This window comes from Fundulus heteroclitus, chromosome 13 (genome assembly GCF_011125445.2).
Source record: "Fundulus heteroclitus isolate FHET01 chromosome 13, MU-UCD_Fhet_4.1, whole genome shotgun sequence".
Classification (NCBI taxonomy): Eukaryota; Metazoa; Chordata; class Actinopteri; order Cyprinodontiformes; family Fundulidae; genus Fundulus; species Fundulus heteroclitus.
In genome coordinates, this window is record NC_046373.1 from 972,114 (window position 1) to 992,616 (window position 20,503).

General features: G+C 41.9%; 1 protein-coding gene across 1 annotated transcript in view; it reads left to right on the plus strand.

The window, feature by feature from the left end:
* The window catches only part of kcng2 (potassium voltage-gated channel, subfamily G, member 2), a 61,145-nt gene extending 43,196 nt beyond the window's left edge, over positions 1–17,949 (plus strand). The window contains exon 3 of the mRNA XM_012875774.3: positions 16,631–17,949. Coding sequence (XP_012731228.2) covers positions 16,631–17,500 — 870 coding nt within the window. The 3' untranslated portion in view covers positions 17,501–17,949. The remainder of the gene's footprint in view (positions 1–16,630) is intronic.
* The last annotated feature ends 2,554 nt before the right edge of the window (positions 17,950–20,503 follow it).

The window sequence follows — 20,503 nt, forward strand, 5'->3', positions numbered from 1 at the left end:
TTATAGACAGTGTCTAAATTCATTTTTTACATATACAATTTCTTAATGAAATACATGTGCTGCATAGCTTTAAAAAATGTCATATACATTGGCTGAAAACTATCATTCCAAGATATTTGAAATAATTTACCACTTCAACAGGATGGTCAGTTATGAAGACTTGGGAAAAATGCTGACATTATTGACCTACCACTAGTTCTTTAGCCTTATTTTCATTAAGAAACAAGTCACTGGGCTGGGCCTTTGTGTCATTTTAATGTAATCGTCAAACAATTCTTATCATGATAAAAATTTGGGTTTATCTTGACAACGATAAAACCCAATTAGTAATGTCTGAAAACCACCAAAACTGCCAGCGTTGTCAGGACTGTTATTTTAGCTATTTTCTCAACTATTGGTTTCTTCCGAGCATCAATAAACACAAAAACATGATTAATTGTCGTTACTGTGTGCAGTTTAGTGAAAGAAAATATAGTTTCCTTATGTAACATATATCAAAACAAAATTCTAAATATGTTTCATTAGGACACAAGTTGCCTTATTAAATGTGTTTTTTAAGGACAGTCTTTTTATTTATGGGGCTATAATTGTCATGACCTAAAAAGACTACAAGAAGCTGGTAATAGTCTTTTATTATCACTTTTCTCGTTATCACACTAGTACCACAATGTATTGTGATAAAATCTAAAGTCCATATCGCCTACCCCTACTTACAACATTCAATGCGTTTATCAATGTGATCAAAATAATCAGTGTTTGACAAAGTCATTTGACTGCATAAGACCCCCGACACCACGTCATCTGCATGCCTTTACAGATCCAGATTGAACTCATAAGTTGCATCTCATTTATATAACGGGAGCAAAAAAGGAGGAAGTCAAACTTCCCTGGAGTGCTCCCGTGTTTACAATGACCATATCAGAGGTGATCACTGTATCGTTCTCTCTCTGGTTGATCTGTCAAAGATTTCTCAATGAATGATGTTATTAATATGACCAATGTGTGCTTTTGCATGCAGTTCAAAGCTGAACTAAAATCAATAAATATCTTCAGTTATCTTGTGTACAATAAAACAACACTTGTGTCTTTTTATAAATGGATGCTGAATTTCCTATTTATCGGTTTGGCCCTAATAAAGACAACTCTATGCCCTGTAAAAAGACACATCTGGACCATATTTAAAATTGTAGTATCCTGACAACCTTGGATCGGGCTTGTCATTTCATGATGGTTCTTCTCAGTCTCCCTCTTGCACACTGGGTTTCTGGTGGCCATACTCCAGGATCTCTACTGTTTTTTCCTGGAAGCTGCTTATGACGCTCTCTCGTCCTCAGCACACTTTCCTGTGCTAAACATCGAAGCTTCCATAGGTCCTGTGTCTTCTGTATATTGGCATCATGACCAAGCAGCAGTTTGGAAACCATCTGATCTTGCTCCAGTTGCCCTTTTCTCACCAGAATTTCCTGGTCCACATACGTCTGATGCAGAGTTTATAGATCCAGCCAATGCCTGAGCTGGAGTGCCATCAGTTAAATGTCTATTAGGGTTACCCTTAGTGGGGTTTCATCCACTCCAGAGCCCAATGCCTATAACCAAAGGCTATAAAATGTAATTAAGGACTAAAGAAAAGTTAAAAATAATTAAAATAACAATAAACTAGAACTTAGACTGCTTCTTATTGAATTACTTAATTTCATGTGCTTTTAGCCCATTCGTGTTGGTGGTGTACTTTAACCCTAGGCATAAAGGAGTGAAAGCATGCATTTGATAGGCATCCTCCATCAGGTTAGGTTAGATGTAACTGTAACAACCCCCATGGGGAATTAGGTTAGTCCCGGCAGCAGAGAAACATATAAATAGCAGTCAAAGTGCATGCAGTGTGCAGACTCAGTCCACTTACTGCTGCAGATTGAAGGAGATGGCCAGCCATTTAGCTAAACCTCTATTAGATGTAAATAAGAAGGAGCACATTGACGTGTGAGAGTGCATAGACTTACTGCCAGCTGTTAGCGTCACGTCCACACAGTGCATGTGGAAGATTATTTCACTGCTACACATTTCCACATTTTGTTACATTACAATCATATCCCATAATGGATTGAATTAATTCTTCCCTCAGAATGAAATATTGGAAACTCATGGTGTCACACCCTACTCAGGTAATGAACTCAAAACACCTGCAACAAAACACGTCCTGGGCCTCAAAGAGGCCTCAGTCTGGGTCAGGAGAGGACACAATCAGAGTTAAGACTGCGGACTGGTCAGATGTTCAGAGGACAGTCATTGCCATCTCCCACAGGGCGGGTAAGCCACAGACAGTCATTGTTTACCAAGCTGGTTGGTCAGAGTACTGTATCCAAGCATACTCATAGAAAGTTGAGTGGAAGGAAAACGTGTGCAGGAAAAGCTGAACCAACAACAGGAATTAAGGACAGCCTTTAGAGGTTTGAGTGAAATCCATTTAAGAATTTAGGGGAATCCAAAGCCACTACTAACAGAGGGATCCTACACATGTTACCTGGGCTGAGGAGAAAAAGAGCTGGACCGGTGCTCTCCAACCTGCTGTTTTCAGATAAAAGGAAATTCTGCATTTCCTTTGGAAATCAAGCTCCCAGAGTCTGGAGGAAGAGTGGAGAGGCACGGGATCCATGTTGCTTGGAGTCCAGTGTGACGTTTACACAGTCAGTGATGGTTTCCTGAGCCATGTCATCTGCTGCTGTTGGTCCACTGGGTTTTCTGAGGTCCAGGGTCAACGCAGACGTCTATCAGGAAATTCTAGAGCACTTCATGCTTCCTGCTGCTAATAATCTTTATGGAAATGCTGATTTAATTTTTTTTAACAAACGACCACGGTGTTCCTGTGGTTGACGGGCTTAGAAAATGTCCTGACCTGAACCCCACCAGAAAATCATCTATGGAGTGTTGGCAAAAGGAAGATGAGAGACACCAGACGCAACAATGCAGATGACCTATAGACAGCTAACAAAGGAACATGGGCTTCCATCACATTTCAGCAGAACCACAGGCTCCATGCTATGCTGCACTGATGCAGTCTTTCATCCAAAAGGAGGCCCAACCAAGTATTGAGTGCATAGAAATGAACATATTTTTCACGAGCCAGACATTTCTGTTTGAAACATGTATTTTTATTGAAACACTGAATTTTCATTAACTGTGCGTCACAATAATCAAAATTCCAAGAAGTAATGGAAATATTTCAATGTAAATATATACATGATATGAGTTTCACTTTCTGAAATAAGTGGAATGTTTTAAAAACTCTCTCAGAATATTCTAACCTCTCCAGATGTACCTGTAAACAAGGTCTTACACCTGACGGTGCACATATGAACAGGAAAATACAAAAAAGATTTTTGGCAGCATCGAACATCCAGATAAGATGGTTGGCAGATGAATAAAAATGATCTTGTATGATTAAACCAGAATAGGAGTTTTTGTCTCAACTCGAAGCGTCACATCAGGAAAAAAAAAACAGCTGCTTCTGGTCACCTGGCAACCACCATCCCTGCTGTGAAGCATGGTGGCACCAGCATCATGCCATGGGGAAGTTTTTCTGGAACAGGAACTCAGGGAATGGTCAGCAGCCAGGTGCAGACAAAAAAAAGCTTGAGCCTGGAGGTGAAGCCCAAAGCTTCCAACACCAGCCTCCCAGCCTGACTGAGCTTTAGAGGATCTGAAGAGAAGAACTGTAGAAAACACCCAAACACAGGTGAACTTATACCGTAGAGACAAAACGATTGGCTGTCAAAAGGTGTTTACATACAGGTGGATTTATTTGTGTTTTTATTAAATGAAGTTGCAAAAATGTCAAACTGCTCTTATTTTGTAAATTATTCTATTGCGTGTCGAATTTTAAGAGTTTTTATGTGGTTCGGACTTAGGCTGTAACAGAACAGTTTAAAAACTAATTAAGAAGTAAAGCTTTGTGAACCACTGTATGCATTTTGCTGTTTAAATGTCTAATAGGTCTTAATAAAGAAGACGGGCTTAGACCAAAACTGCCATGACAAGCGTCATGATTGCGGGTGTAATGAAGAAATGAATATAATTTAAATTAAGGTTGTTGATTTTTTATTTATTTTTTTGCTAGGACAGATGCAAAAATGTTAAATAAGAGGATGAATTACATCTGGAAGATGAGTAAAGCACCAGTGTTTCAGGGAATCCATAAACGTATTCACCCGTGATGGTGGACTTGGTTATTGTCTTTACATTTTAAAATCTAAATTCTGTTATTGCTAGATTTGGTTTCAATCTGAACAGTTGGCTCACTAATTGAAAAATCGGAATAATTGAAGAAATGAGCCAAACCAAAGCATATGAGATGGTGATTTGTGGGGAGGAGTGAGGAAATGACAAGCGACCCATTAATATTTAGTCAGCTTGGGAAAATATTAAACATACAGCAGGTTAGAAGGCTAACCGCCGGGGGGAAACGCTGGCCGTCTTGTAATAAGTGGAATAAATGTACCTCTGCCTGCTGGCTTCTCTCCTGAGCTGGTGTCTCTGTATCACCCTGCTTCTCAGACTGCGCCTCCTGTGCCAGCCCGGTTACCTGCAATAAGCTGAGACCGAGCCCGCTGTGACACGATGAACGGTGTTTGTGGAGGAATAGGGATGAGGTTAAAAAAAGAATCGACACAAGCGACGGTGTCATAGCATACAGATGGCTTCCGCGTCGGGGAGATTTAGCAGGTTAAATTAGCGCTGATGCTCGTTACGTGGTGACACGTCCTCATGGTGGATGGGCCTCCTGCCAGAACACGCTGGAAGTGCAGTTGGTCCGACTGTCAGTACAAACTGAAATATTCATTTTGCGCTCATACTACCACAGACTGGAATCGGTCTGTAAGCATCCAGGACTACGTTTATAAAGGAATAAATATGTCGTGTTTGAGAAGAGACCAGACTTTAAACTGGGAAGTCTCAAGTTAAACCAGTTCTTAGGGTTAAAAGAACTAACAGGGGTCGGACCGTCCATTGGCTATGGAACATGATTATTATTTGCATTAGCTATAAACCAAAAAAAAGAAGCAAAAGATTTTTTTTTTATTTAGTTGTTTAGTTATTTACACGTGTGAATCAACAATGAAATGGTGAACAACAACAAATCCCAAATGAATCCAAGTTGATAATGAGTTTTATAGAGCAGAATATTCCTCAAAAGAGAAAGATCTACATGTGAAAAAAAAATGTGTATCTTGCATTTCTAGAGCGTTTCTAGAACACCCAATTTTTCTGCAGTGCTGCAAAAAAAAAAAAAAAAAGAAAGAAAAAGAAACAATAGCTCTGTGCTACAATATTCCATTTTGCAAAAGCTGCTGCAGCCAAGAGTTCTAGTGGAGTGGTGTCCGGACTTTCTGCTGTGCAGTTCACAGTACTCGTAATCTAAAATTCATTTAAACCAAGAGGAGAGGCTGGTGTCTGTCCCTCTTGGCAAGGGTGTGGGCGATCTCTGCAGGTGATGTAATGAGCGAAGCACAAGGTTGCTAATATTTGTCATCCAGGTATAAAATGCTTTCACCCTGGAGCGTTGGTCATGATCATAATTAAAAAAGAAATAAAGTAGCCAAAAATTATTAACTGTGTGTGTGTGTAGCCATAAAATCACTCTGGCATGATTCTATTATTTGTAAAAAAAAAAAAAAAAAAAAGCTTCTAAGACAGTTCCTGGAAAGGTGAAAACGCAAACCAGGGGCCTGAACAAACATCCAGCAAAGCTCAACGGGGTGAATAAATATAAAGAGCCATTAAAGGCGAAGGTGTGCCGAAGCCACAAACGGCTCGCCGCTTGCTGAATCACAGAGGGAGGCGTTCCTGTCTGGATTGTTTGTTTTACATGGTTGTCTTCAGCTGTGACAGGGTCAGAGTCCCCCCCTGATCACTCAGACAGATAATGATGTGCTTCTAATTTGATCCTCTGTGGTGCCTGCCTGAGCACACTGTGGAGGCAGCTCTGCGTGGAGAGCGCAGGAGCAGGAGTGGGGAAAGGCGCTCAGCCGCGACGCTCCTGACAGAGAGCAAAAAAAAAAACAAATGCTCTGGTCAAAGCCAGAGAAAGGGGGGAATGCTGCGAGCTGCATTTGTGTTACAAACAGACAGATCCCCCCCCACCCCCCGGGGGGAGGCCCAGCAACGGAGGAGGTGTGAAACGTACTGCTCGGCGTGTGGAGACCAGGGAGTTCGTTCAGAACTCGGACTATATTTTGCCTTCAGGCTCGCATATTTTGGATGTGAAAATGGCAGCATGTGGTTATAGAGGGCGGATCTTTGCTTAAATCTGAATTATTTGGCTTCAGCTGTACACCGGGCTGTGAAACTATTGGTGCCAATCTAATTGTTCAACAAGTTATCTAAAGGGCTTATTGTCCTACATTTGGAGACGCTGAGGAAAAGGTGCACATGTTCACCCATACTGGTTGAACATCCAGTATATGATATTGTTGGTGAATGTCGCTGTGAAAATGTGATAATAAATAAGCAAACCACAGCATTAATGTTGGCCTGCCTTGTCTTTATTGCAGTCACAGACCCCAGATAGAGAATAGCACATCATTTACATATTATCTCGCATTTATTGCAATCCGAGCAGTTATTTGTGATATTTCCATCCCAATAAGGAATCTGTGATATACTGCACAGCCCCCGGTACGCGTGCAGACCGGCATTGCGTATGTGCGGTGCTGCGATAAAGCATTTGCTCTCCGGGTAGATTTCTTCAGCCTTCGTTTGTTTCTCGCACTTAAATGTCTAAAACAGATCGTTTTAATTCAGCCACATTGGAGGGTTTTCAATATCATTCGACAAGCATCTAAATTTGATATAGGTGCGGACTTTAACTAGGCCACTCCAAAGTCTTTTTATTTTGTGTGGTTATTCGGAGGTGGACATGCTCGTCAGCTTTGGATCATTTGGTGCAGAAAGCCTGATTTCCTTTAAATCGAGATTAAAAACACATTTGTTTAGAATTGCCTTTGAATGTTCAAGTTAAAATGTTTTACTGTTTTCAAATGTTCTTTTTTGTTTCTACACTATACTTGCTTTTATTCTGTTTTATTTTCCTATATTTTAATAATGTAAAGCACTTTGCATTGTCTCTGTACTGAATTGTGCTATATAAATAAATTTGCCTTGCCTTGCCTAGTCCAGGTGTATTTGAGCTTATCGTCGCAAACTTAGATTCTCCTTTGTGATTTTCTGCTAGAGAGCAGAATTCAGGTTTTCATCAGTTATGGCAAATCCTGCAGGCAAATAATTGATTTTTCGTAACTGGCAGGTAAATTTTGGCTAGCATTTTATCCATTATTAGTTAAAATAAAGCATTGCTTACAAACAACTTTTTTGAACACATGCTACCTCTGTATGTTACTGCCATTTGTTTGAGTTGGTACATTTGAGGTGCGCCAAAAACCACAACATAGAAGAAAAACGTGAGGATGGGATCCTTTTTTCAGTGCAGTGCAAATGGTTCACTTTTCAAGCAGCTGGCCCATCTGTCGCCGGCACCGAAGAACGTACAGTGAGCGATGGCATCATAATTGGGTGGGGTTAGTGTTACAGGCAGTTGCATTAACAGCAGCACTATAGTGGGTTTTGTATTACTGGGGGTCGTATAATGCAATTGGCTGATATGCGAGAAGTGCCGATGTTATACTGGCCGGATGCTGGAACCTGAAAATAGATAATAGACGATAAGTGGATAAGTTATTGCCAATTCCTGGTAAAGGTGTGTAAAACTTCTTCAAATAAGTTCATGTTTAATGACAGCAACATAAAACAAAAGATGCTGTCCTGTTGGTCGTAGGGAACTGTATTGAACGCATGGGTACTAATACCCATTAATTGTTAGTGGCAATTATTTCTTAACAGGGGATCTCCCCCCCTCCCCCCTTAAATAAACAACTTTATGAGGGATGCTAATAAATGTGATCAGCGCAGTTTTTGAGGTATCGTCTAGGCACTGTGATCTCTACTCTCTGCTTTTATTGACCCTTGGATGCTCCTGAAAAACTCCCGACCCAATCAGGACTGTACCACATCTGCTGTACCTGCTCTAGACGTGGCTCCCTCCAATTCAATTCATCCACATGCCATCGGTGGTCTGCATGTTTGCACCAAATTACATACAAATCACACCTTTCCTTCTGGGTGCGTAGCTCTTTTTTTGTGTCTGTGTGAGTGTATTTATCTATAGTTAGAGATTTTAGAGTTTGTAAAGTGTCCAAATGCTGTTCAGAAAAAGAGAAAATGAACAAAGACTGTTTTTGTTTTGAGATTTCTGATCCAATTTGGCAGAACATTCTCTCAAAATAAAGCAAATGATTTGCTGTTAACATCATAGTAACTGTGTTATTTCACATTTATACACGAGAGAGGGAAGCCTGCCGCCTGATAGCAGCTGTTCAGGGAATATTAAGCAGGTAGAGGACTGGTAGTTTTAATTTAGTTGTGGATTTAGGCCAGTAGACGCCCTCTGTGGTGATGCTGACTAACGGGGAATAAAATAGGCTACTCTGCCTTTTGGGATGTTTTGTCATGGTGCCCGAGAAAAGAATCACAGTTGGATCCTTTTGATTTCCAGTCAAGCATCCAAATAAAGTCTCTCTCAGGGGGCAACAGTAACATTGAAGTCAGTAGATCTGTTGACGACTCGCATTAGAGCTAACCTCGTCGGATCTCTATCTAATCTGTTTTTCGTGGTTTGCACGTCTACCTCTTCTGGTCCTACTTTGAGGTTTATATCTGGGGAGAAATATTTCTGTATGTTTGCCAGAGTTCTTCAGCTCTCACGCAACCTTTCAGCCACCGTGGCGATGTTTCATCACCAGCTCAGACGTTTAAAAGCCTGTTCCTTGGCTGGTCTCTGCAACCTGTGTTTATAACACTCCACAGTGCGGCGGTTTTCAGGGACATTTATGTGCACCTCAGTAAAAGTCACGCATTCTTTTGTCTGCACTGTGCATTAAAAGGATACTTGCGCCTCCGACATGTGAGCGCTGATCACTGTGGTATACAGAGCCTTATAAAAGTAGTCATACTGTTCTGTTTTTTTTTTTATCTACGATTTGTAATATTACAACCGAAAACATCAATATATTTTACCGGGTTTTAATGTAATAGACCAACACAAACTTAATACTTGCGATACTTTCAAATGAGTTTTGCACATAAACATGCTTTGATCTAAACCGTGCCATTGTTCCTCTCGCAGTTTAAGTGCCTTTTATTTACTCCCAATTTTTCTACATATCAATTCTGACAATGTTTCCTGTTTTTGCAGAAGACAACATGTTTAGTTGTACTATGTGTATAGTTACACACACATCTAATACCCGTCAGGACGTCACAAAGCGATGGCGTCATCCTCTGTGCTTTCCCAGGTTGTATAAGGACAAAGGACTCGTGGTTCATGGAAACGTCACCTCCTCCCCAGAAACACCTATAAGCAGCCGTAAAATATATTACAAGCAGTTCTTCAATTCTTTGGAGTGCATGCAAAAGCTTGATGTCTCCTCAATGGCAACACTTACTTGTAACTATAGTTGTTGACACCGGAACAGACAAAAATGACACATTTTGTTCTTCATCTGAACTTTTGTTTTGTTTTGGGGTGACGGCGGCGGAAGAGTTAGAGTGGTCATCCTGTATCTGGTGCGTTGGCGGTTCAGTCCCCTGTTCTGACCCTCTCTGTCGTCGATGTAACACTTCACCCGCATCGCCTGCTGGCGGTGGTCAGAGGGCCCGGTGACGTTGAAATATGGCAGCCTCGCTACTGTCAGTCTGCCCCAGGGCAGCTGTGGCTACTGACATAGCTCACCACCGTCAGGGTGTGAATGTGTGAACGTTTGACTATAGTATAAAGCACTTTGGGGTTTTTGGACTTGATAAAGTGCTATAGAAGTACAAGCCATTTACCATTTTATTAACTGTACATGGAGGGCTAAAGAATCCCAAGTGAGGTTAAAGCTACAACTTTAATCTACTACAAGTTTAAATTTGACGATTGTAACTGAAAAAAAAAAACTATACTGGAGAGGTTTTTCTGTTGCTATGTCAAGGTGTTTTCCAAAGCAAACTAAAAGTCCCAAACAGGTAAAAGGGGGCACTTCATGCAGGTAAGATGAGGACCTCACTGTCAGCTGTACATAAAGGTTTAAACTTACTGGTTGGTGTGGAATAAAATCCTCTCTCTCCAGGTCTTCCTCCGCTGAGTCGGCAACAATTGCTGTGATCCAGTTTGGATCAATCCCCCTTTTCTTGTCCTTAAGGGCCAAAACACACTGGATCCGATTTGGCATCTGATCCGACAGAAAATTGGGTCGTATGACATCCGTAGAAATACATTGAAGGGAATGGAGCTGTGCAGACCTCTTGCGATGTCCCGCGACTGCGTCTCCACTGCAAAAACGGAACTAAAAATAAGTAAAATGTTCTTTAAAATTAATGTATTTGTCCATGATTTGAGCACGTAAATCAGATGATTTGCCAATGGAATAAGATTTTTGCTCTTAAAGAAGGAACAATTCATCTCCATCATCTTATTTCAAGTGCAGGATGTCTAATTATCTTATTTTAGGGGTCAAAATAGTCATTCAATTGGCAGATAATCTTATTTACCTGCTCAAATCAAGGACAAATACACTAACTTTAAGAACATTTACTTATTTTTAGATCCATTTTTGCAGTGTCTGATTGTCTGACCCACACCAAGGGTCTAATTTTGTCGGACCTACGCATCAATTTGACGGGACAGTCATGAGTGAGACAGGATGTGAGATACGGCGGCAAAGTAAAACACATCCTCTTTGGGTAGCATTTCAAATTAAAATGTTAATGCTCGCAACGGAAACAGTATTCAACTTGTGGGGAGCCTGGTCCACATCGTCTCACCAGGGACCTTGCACTGGATCTGAAAGAATGATCTTCTTTGATTTTGTTCTGGCAGCAACTGCAGCTTTGTGATCACTACCACACCAGCTTGTGTTTATGCTGTCAGGATTTCCAGCATACCCTGTAACGCGAATACTCAATATCATGAGTCTGGTGGTCTGCCTCTAGTCAGTGCGTTTTTCCTTTAGTTGTTTGGTAAAGCACTTAGTAAGTTGCGTGGCAATGCTGCACAATGCGCAGAAATAAACACGGTTTATGCGTTGGTTTTTAGAAGCTGCCGTTGAGTTCGGCTGCACATGCTGTATCTTTTTATGACCGGAATTTAATTTGCTGCACGTCTGTACCGTCCGCATCAGCACCACAGCGGGTAGGCAAGAGCTGCATGTGCATAAGTAGGTGGGACACACTGCGAATGTGATTGGCTCGCAAGAAAGCATAGACCAATAAAAATTATCGAAATAGGTAGAAAGGGGCAGCCATTTTGGCTCAGTGGTGTTCAGAATGTATTTTTTTTTGTTTTAAGTGGTGATGTTCTAAAAGTGAACTCATGTACTTCTTGTCCCTGTATGGGCTGTCGCCACCTAAGAACATTTAAAATGATTACTTCAAACAACCTCTGTCTCTTCATCCTGGAATTTAGCAAATATAAATAATTGTGGGAGTCCTAACTGAACTAAAACAAGAAATTTTACTTTGATTTAATAATAGAGAAAGAGAAAAAATTATTATGTGTCTTTGGAAACACTTACCGGTAAGGTTCCTCTGCCAGCCACAGAGCCGCGTGGTTTAAATGGTGGAAGCTTATTGACTTTTCTAACATTCATTCATTTCAGCAGACAGACCTGACTTAATGTACTTTGGATGTAAACTTCAAAATGCTGTTCTCTGTGAAGGCTGTACTGGGATTGTTGCCTCACAGGACCAGGGTTCTGGGTTCAGATCTCAGCTGGGGCCTTTCTGTGCAGCGTTTGCATGCTGGATCTGAGCATGAGCGGGTTTCCTCCAGGGATTCTGTTTGCCCGTTAGGTTAATTGCTGCCTCCAGATTGCCCTTATGACGGATGCCCACATATTGTTGGGTCTGTTCGTCTCTTGCCTTGGTGATGGACTGGTGACCTCTCCAGGGTGTACATCACCTCTCACCCGCTGACTGCTGGTATTGGCTTCAGCAGCCTCAACGTCCCAGATCAGGAGGAATGGGTATACAGAAGGAAGGACGCTCTATTTACACAGGGCTCCTTCATTTGACACCTATGGATGATGTTGATAGCAAAGTCTAAAGAAACTTGCACCAAGTTGTTGCCGTTTACTGTCATTATTCTGCACTCAGCTTGATACAGCCACAATTCAGTTCTGAAAACTTAATGTGTTGCAGACTTCAATTAAATATGCATTTCCAAGATTGCAGAAGACAGCTTGGCTTGAGAGGCCATTAACGTTTCATAGAAAAGCGAGACCGTGATGCTAATGTATCCACACTGAATGAAAGTGTCACAGGATATTGTGTTTGCCTACATCTTGTGTCAGAACCAACATTAGGCAGCGTTCCTCAGATTAAATAACGAGCACTCACTGAAGTGAGGGGTGTGCTTGAAACGACCTTCTTCTGTTGGACGGAGTTCTTCCAGCTCTGATCCACCCAAACACTGAAACCATGTGTTCAGTTTAGACAGAATATTCACCGTTGGACAAATTAGCCTGTGCCAGGTTTTATTATACCTGCTACTCCCCCCATTTCCCTAAACTCAACCCAATTACTACTTCATCTCACTTCTGGCGCGAACTTTCACTTTAGGTGTTTATTGCAGTTGCCACCGCTGTGTAAGTGACTTGCGGCTCTGGCTTTGCCGACAGTCATTTACATGCTCCTTAATGGGTTTAGCAAGTTTTAGGTCTCTGGGGGCAACCACCCCCCCCCTCCCTCACCCCATAAAAACACATGCCATGTACAGAACTGAGGACCTGCTTGTGAAAACTCAACACAAGGTTGACTGAGCAGGTGCAAACAGAAATTGTTTGCTAAGAGATTTGCACATATGCACACACACACACACACACACGTGAATGCAGCAGTCCAGATTTATCCAGTTCCGTCCGGCTGTCAGTACTTTATAGAACCCCCTTCTCCCAACAGTCCAGCATTTCATTGGAGCATACACATAAAGAGAGAAATCTGACTGAAAGAACCTCTGAAGATTGTCCAGAGTCCTGTGTTTTGTCTTGCACTCTGTTATGTTAAAGTAATATCATCTTTATTGTCATTGAAACATACATTACAACAAAATTTGTTCTCTGCTTTTAACCCATCACGCTTGGGGAGCAGTGGGCTGCCATGTGCGGCGCCCAGGAAGCGTTCGGGGGTTAAGGGTCTTGCTCCGGGACCCAGAGTGCAGGCGCTGGGGATCAAACTGGGTACTTGCATCCTTCTCTGAGTGCACCGGGTACTTGCATCCGCCCAGGGGGCGTACCATGTGATTTAATGCCTTCCTCTTCACATTGAAATCATTTAGTTGTGGTCTGTATGAAGTAGAACAGCAATGCTTTGGTCTGAATTCCTCATCATTGTTGCCCCACAGCCGCTCTTTGCCTCTGTTCTGACGTGTGTCTGAGAGCAACACGTTTTGGTCTCTTTAAATCTAAAGGAGGCACTTCACACCCCATCCTCCAGGTTACAGAGTATTCCCCTCCACCCCATTAGGCCATTTTCCTAGTATGCTGGGGGACAGTGTAATGAATTGTGAGGGTTAATACACCCAACAACCGGTGATTTTCACTGATCCACTTCTAACTTTGGCATCCTACAGCTTGCACTACAAAATACTGCAAGAAAATGAACTAAAAATGACGGATTTACGAAATTGTTTTGCGTAATAGGAAACAGTGAAAACGGAAAAAAAAATACTTGGAAAAACTTGAAAAATATAACCCATACTGAATATAAATCTACGCACCACCTGGAATAAATAAATTCCACTTTTCTACATTACTAGAGACTCCAAGTACACAACAAAATGTATTTAAAGCCTAAAAAAATTGATTTAGCATTATATGTCCCCTTTAAGCTCATCCCACAGGTTTCCTAGAGCATTTTAGTCTAGGAAATAGCCATATAACAAGGTTGATTTTGTGGCTGATGAACTATTTAATAAATCACTGATTTGCTCATATGTCTTAGATGATTATCCAGTTGGAGGACCCAATGACAACCCATTTTCAGTTTCCTGTCAGAGTTCCCCCCATATTAGTTTAAAATATCCTGATATTTCAGACATTCTGATTGTATGCACACTAAAAAGGGCACTACAAGGGCCATTGGTAGAGAAACAGGCCCGCAGCATCACCATCCTCCACTGTACTTTTATACATTATAAATATACGTATATACATCATTTGTTTTATTCCAAACCCGTTAGCTTGTTGTCAGAAAGCTCAATCTCAGTCTCATCTGTCCATTGCAAATGGTTACAGTTAAAAATCTAAACATCTTTATGTTTGTGATGGTAGGACAAAAACCCTTTTTTTTCTTGTATGCCTCCCAAGCAACTAGTTGATATGTGGATAGCAGCCAAGACAACCCTCCCACTCCCCTGCTGCAATTCTCTAAGTCTAATTTGCTGTAGCTTTAGCTGTTTCAAATATTTTAATTGCTGCCCTCTCTGCAGATACAAGCAGGTTTAAGTGCAGCCATTTCTTGGGGTATGTAGATCTGTCTTGCTTCATCGGGGCACGTTCTCTTGTGATTTCCACTTTGAAGAGTGAGCAAGAGTCAGTACCTTAAGAAAAACAAGTCATAACTTAAATGAAAAAACAACAACAACAATGACATTTGCTTTCTACACATTGTTGATTAACCAATACGTGTGGCATCAGAGATGTTGTAAAAATCATTTGTTGACACTGGTTTCCCACGCTACTGGATAAGTGCATTAAAATTAAACTTTGATATTTTTGGTTTGGTTTTATTGTGGAGGACGCTGGTAGAGGCACATTGGCTGCGTCAGTCTGCAGAACTGTGAGATTGCAGAACCATAGCCATTTGAATTGTTGCAGTTGGTGGCACAGTTGCCTCGCAGCAGTGAAGGTTCTGGGTTTGAATCCCTGTCCTGGGGTCTTTCTGCATAGAGCTTGCTTGCATGCATGGGTCCTCTCGGGTACTCCGGCTTCCTCCCACAGTTCAAAAAACATGACTTTTGGGTTAATTGGTTTCTCTAAATTGTGTGCACATGGTTGTTTGTCCTGTGTGTCTCTGTGTTGCCCTGTGATGGAGTGGTGAGCTGCTCAGGGTGTACCCCGGCTCTCGCCCAATGATCCCTGGAGGGAGGTACCAGCCCCCCATGACCCTGCATGGGTCAGAGGGTATATATAATGGATGGATGGATGGATGTGTAGCCTTCACAAATCTTAGTACAATCCATCAGTATCAAAAGACCATATGAAACAGGTTTGACCTTTTATATGATTAACCAATGGGACAAAAGTGAGACATTTTATCCGTTTTCTTCAACTTCAACGTGACCTTTACGCAAATCACAATAAATCCCTTATGATCATAAACTCCAGTATTTATTAAAAAGCCGTTTTAGTCGCCACAGACAAAGAGAGCATTGGAGAAGTGAAAGGGAAGTGCGGCTTGGCCTCATTTGACAGTTCATTTCCTACATTTGCACATCTTACACCTTTCAAAGCTCTCACCTCTTGATCACCCAGGTTCGATGTGCGAGTCAGTCAGGGTTTCAAGACTTGGCAATCAAAGCCTTTGCTTTACATTTCATGAATCTTTCAGCACCTTCTGTGTTGTGTTTTGTTGTGTGAGAGAACAGGCTCCCGCTCTTTGTTGCGATATCTGATCTTTGTCTGAATGAGTTCGAGAACCAAATCAAAAGCATGAACACCACTTGTCATGAGCAAGGACATAAAGCACCTAACATACATTGCCTAACTAAAGAAACATGCAGACATTTTCTCCTTTGTCTGATGTTAGAGCCAAAAAGCACTGCTTAATTGGAAGGAATATAACATGGTTTCTAATTCTTTCTAATGAAAATTCTGATCTACTTTGATTCCCCTAGATCAAATCCTGTCAGGATCATGAAGACCAAGAAACCCTGGGGGTGGAATAAAAAATTATTAACAGCAATAAACGCTTTAAAACATCATCAGTCTGTGTTAATCTATATAATGTGCTTCCCTTAGTGAACTGAGTTAATGAAAGAAATGAATTTTTCTCTGATATTCTAATCTATTGAATATGACTGTAATACAATTATGCCATGTTATACGGTTTGAATCAATGCATATTCATGGTTTAGAATGGTCTAGTTAAAGCCCAGGGCTTAATTAAATTGAGAAGCTCTTTTTTTAGATTTGAAAACTGATTTTCACCAACATTCCTCATTCAGTCTGAAAGAGCAGGAGCCATTTTTGCAAAGAACGTGTGAAAACAGGGTAAAGCTAGTAGAGACATGCCCCAAAAGTCCTGCTGATGGAATCCAACACAGCTGCATATAAATGCACACCACACATTTCAGCTTTTTGAGCATTACATTTTTTAACAAGTTTTCTTCCACTTTACCATTAACGCATTAATCACATTCAATTCCCCGACATATAGTGAAAAAAAGAAATGAAACGCTACGATCACTTTTGCAAGGCGCCGCGTGTTTATTTATCTCACCCGGACGCTAAAAGTCTATCTCCGTGTCTGTTCTCTCCGGCTGCAGGGCGTGTGCTCCCAGAGGTGCTACAACATCTTTGTTCTGGAGACGGTCTGCGTCGCCTGGTTCTCCCTGGAGTTTCTGCTGCGCTTCATTCAGACCCAGAGCAAGTGCATGTTCCTGCGTACGCCGCTGAACGTCATCGACGTGGTGGCCATCCTCCCTTACTACATCACCCTCATCGTGGACTCCATGTCTGTGGAAGGCAAGCCTGCGGGCTCAGGGAACAACTACCTGGAGAAGGTGGGTTTGGTCCTCCGAGTTCTCCGGGCCCTGCGCATCTTCTACGTGATGAGGCTGGCCCGCCACTCCCTGGGCCTGCAGACGCTCGGCCTGACGGTGAAGAGGTGCACGCGGGAGTTCGGCCTGCTGCTGCTCTTCCTCTGCGTGGCCATGGCTCTCTTCTCGCCGCTGGTGTTCCTCGCCGAGAGCGAGCTGGGCGCCAAGCAGGAATTCACCAGCATCCCCGGAAGCTACTGGTGGGCCGTCATCTCCATGACGACGGTTGGCTACGGCGACATGGTGCCCAGGAGCATCCCGGGTCAGGTGGTGGCCCTCAGCAGCATCCTGAGCGGCATCCTGCTGATGGCCTTCCCCGTCACCTCCATCTTTCACACCTTCTCCCGCTCGTACGTGGAGCTGAAGGAGGAGCAGAACCGAGCGCTGAGGCAGAAGCCGGACTCGCAGGACAGCACCAAGTCGCAGAACAGCGAGGACTCCCAGGAGACGGACAGCTACCACGGCATGGCGGAGGCTACGGCGGCGGCGGTGCAGAGGAGGAAGTCCATGGCTGCGCAGAGGGCTGCGGAGATCAGAGCGTCCATGCACACTCCTGGCACGGACCTCAGGCGTCCGTGCCAGGCCGAGGTCAAGTGACGTTCCGGGAGTGCTGGGATGCCCATGCTGAGAATTCAAAGAAGACGAGCTGCAGAACAGCGAGGGAAGAGGAGATTTTCTTCTCTGGAGCTTCTTGTTTTGATTGCGTGACACGCCCGTGCGTCAGAGTGTATCCGAGGGTTGCCAGTTTTACAAAGAAGCAGCAGAGATCTTTTCTGTTCCTTGCAGAGGTCATACTTCAGAAGTTGAGAAAGAGCACAACATTCCTTATTAAACACCTTTAGAAACATTAGACTGAACACCGGGAAGCTTGTGAAAAGGAAATCTAACACCACAGCATCACATCCTGTTCTTCAGAGCCTGGCCTGAAATGCACACTGTGTTTTATTCTGAAATAAAGATGCTCGCTAATTGATCAAAAATGCATTCATTAAGGATATATACAGCAGAAACCAGATATGTACATTTACTGTGTTTTTTATATATATATATATATATATATATATATATATATATATATATATATATATATATAAATAAAAACAGTTTCTAACGTTAAATCAGACAAACATTTGCTGTTTTAGGCCAGTAAGGATTACCAAAATGTTTACTGATCACCAAGTCTTCAGGAGTTTTCATACATTAATATTCCCATGCCTTTGAACAGTATTGTATGATGGTGCCATGGACTTTGTCAGCTGTTTGAGTATACCGGAGACACACCTACGGATCAATATGTTCCAGAGATGAAGGGGTTTTGTTGAGAAATGCGAGTATCAACAAAAGCGAAACGCCTTTCCAAGATACCAGCCAGTTAGGAAGGAGGAAGCCAACAACAAAAATAGCATAAGAAAAAAGATTTTGGTCTACAGGGATTCAGGGACAAATATTCAAATATTTGGAGACATGTTCACTAAAGCTGAGGTGTCTGGCTACAATGGGGATAGATACATTTGGAGGGAAACAAAGGAGGAAGCTTTCGAGACATGAAACACCATCCTGTTTGTGAAGTATGGGCGAGGCAGCATGGTTTCATGTGGCTGTTTTGCTGCAAGAGGGACTGGTGCACTTCATAAAATGGGTCAAATCACGAGGAAAGACCTGTATGTTGAATTGATTCCCAAGAAATCAAGCATGAAGTTAAGGCTTGGGCTGAAATTGGTCAAAGTGTTCAAAGGTCCAAAGCCTGTCGGCAGTAGTTTTGTTTTAGTGGCCACCACAAAACCCTGATGTAATCTGAAAAGAACCCTAACCCTACTCCTGTTTGAGCATGCTGGCCTACAAACCAGACTCAGTTAGATCAGTTCTGTCAGGAGGAATGGGTTGAAATCCCTGCAAACTACTGTGAGATGCTTAAGAAGGATACCAAAAACGGTTGACCCAAGTCAACTGAATAAGAGAAGCTAGTACTGAGATGTTTTGAAGAAGAAAATTCTCTAAACAATCATCATAGAAATATTTATTTACTTTGATTTACTGTCAGGTAGAAGAATACATGTCCCCCTTTCTATATGGTGTATGTAAATATCTGGTTTCAGCTTTACATTGAAATGTTCTTTCTGGTGTTCTCTTAAACCAATTTGTTAAACGTATGGTTTTAATAACTGAGCCTAAACAAAACAAAAATTACAAATTGCATCCAAAAAGTATTTTTCTTAAAGGATTTTAGTTGTCTGTGGATTATTTAATTAAACTATAATTGGATGGCTGAACAGTATGCTGACAATTGTTAATACGCCAGTTTCCTATTCCCTTTAAATAAGCTGCAGCCAAGACAGACAGATGTCAACTCAATTGACGTGACGCCGCCTGTCAATCAATCCTGGAGGCTCGTCAGTAACTGACCAATTAGGGATCGCAATTTGTCCCCTCACCTGCAGAAGCTGCTCCCAGGACGTTACATTACGAACGCATTGCGGTCAGAGTGATTTTCTTTAAAAAAATAATTAAAAACATCTGTAAAAATGATTAAAAGTTGTTAGTAAGTAAAATACAATTCAGACATGCGTTATCCCGAATGGTCAGAGGGTGTTTATTCCTTTCCCGAGACCTAAAAGGAGTCTAATAAAATGTAAAAAAATGGATATGAGGCTGACCGACCTCATGAACCGCTGAACACAGTGATTGACAGGAAACTACCGCATGTTTGTCGGTATGAAAATAACTCAAAGTTTGCTCATAAAGGTATGGTTAACGGTTAAATTAAAAGGGCATGCTTAACTCTTGTTCTGCGGTGTTTTGTGTGTTTTGGATATCTGTACGTCGCAGCTTCTGGTTGCCTGAGAAAACAGTGTTTGTGCTGTCGCCACTCCTTTAACTAACGGCGTTTGTTTTTGTTGTGTTTTTTTTTCTCTGTTAAAATCAGTCCACAAACTATGGCCACAGTTAATCGTGAGAGGTTTCGTTAGATTTCCCGTCTGACATCTGAATGATCCTGAGTGAAATCTGTTCATGTGTGGTGTGTTGAGCTTGGCGTCTGACCAGACGTCACACTCTGTACGAGCAAACCTGTTATAGCTACTATTATTATTATTTTTTTGTTACGTGTGGTGTCTCGCAGGCTTTGAAAATCGTCTGACTACTCTAAAATCTTGCCATGTGAACCTGCCTTTAGTTTGCTATTTTAACTTGGGCTTTAACATCGATTTGTCCGTGGTTACCTTGAAATAATTCATCTGACATGATTCACCTTTTGTTGGGAGTGTTTCCCCCTCGTCTTTTTGCCTTAACGTTAGTAGATAAGGCAAAAAGGCCTCTTTTAACACTGTGAACTTCACTATCACCGCCATTACAATGTCTGTTTGTCGAGGGTTAGAGCAGCCTGGAGTACACTTCCGCTTGGGCAGAGCGATCTTATAGTTGGCGTCACGTCAATTGTGTGTACATAAGTACATAAATCAGTGCACATCCACTACAGTGTTCTCATCAGGTCATGTTTGAAAGGTCTATGTTATTCAGCATGCTTTATAAGTGCCTGAGGGTGTTTTATTAAGACAATAATAAAAAAATGCAACCCTCAAGTTAGAGTGTCTTGCAAAAATA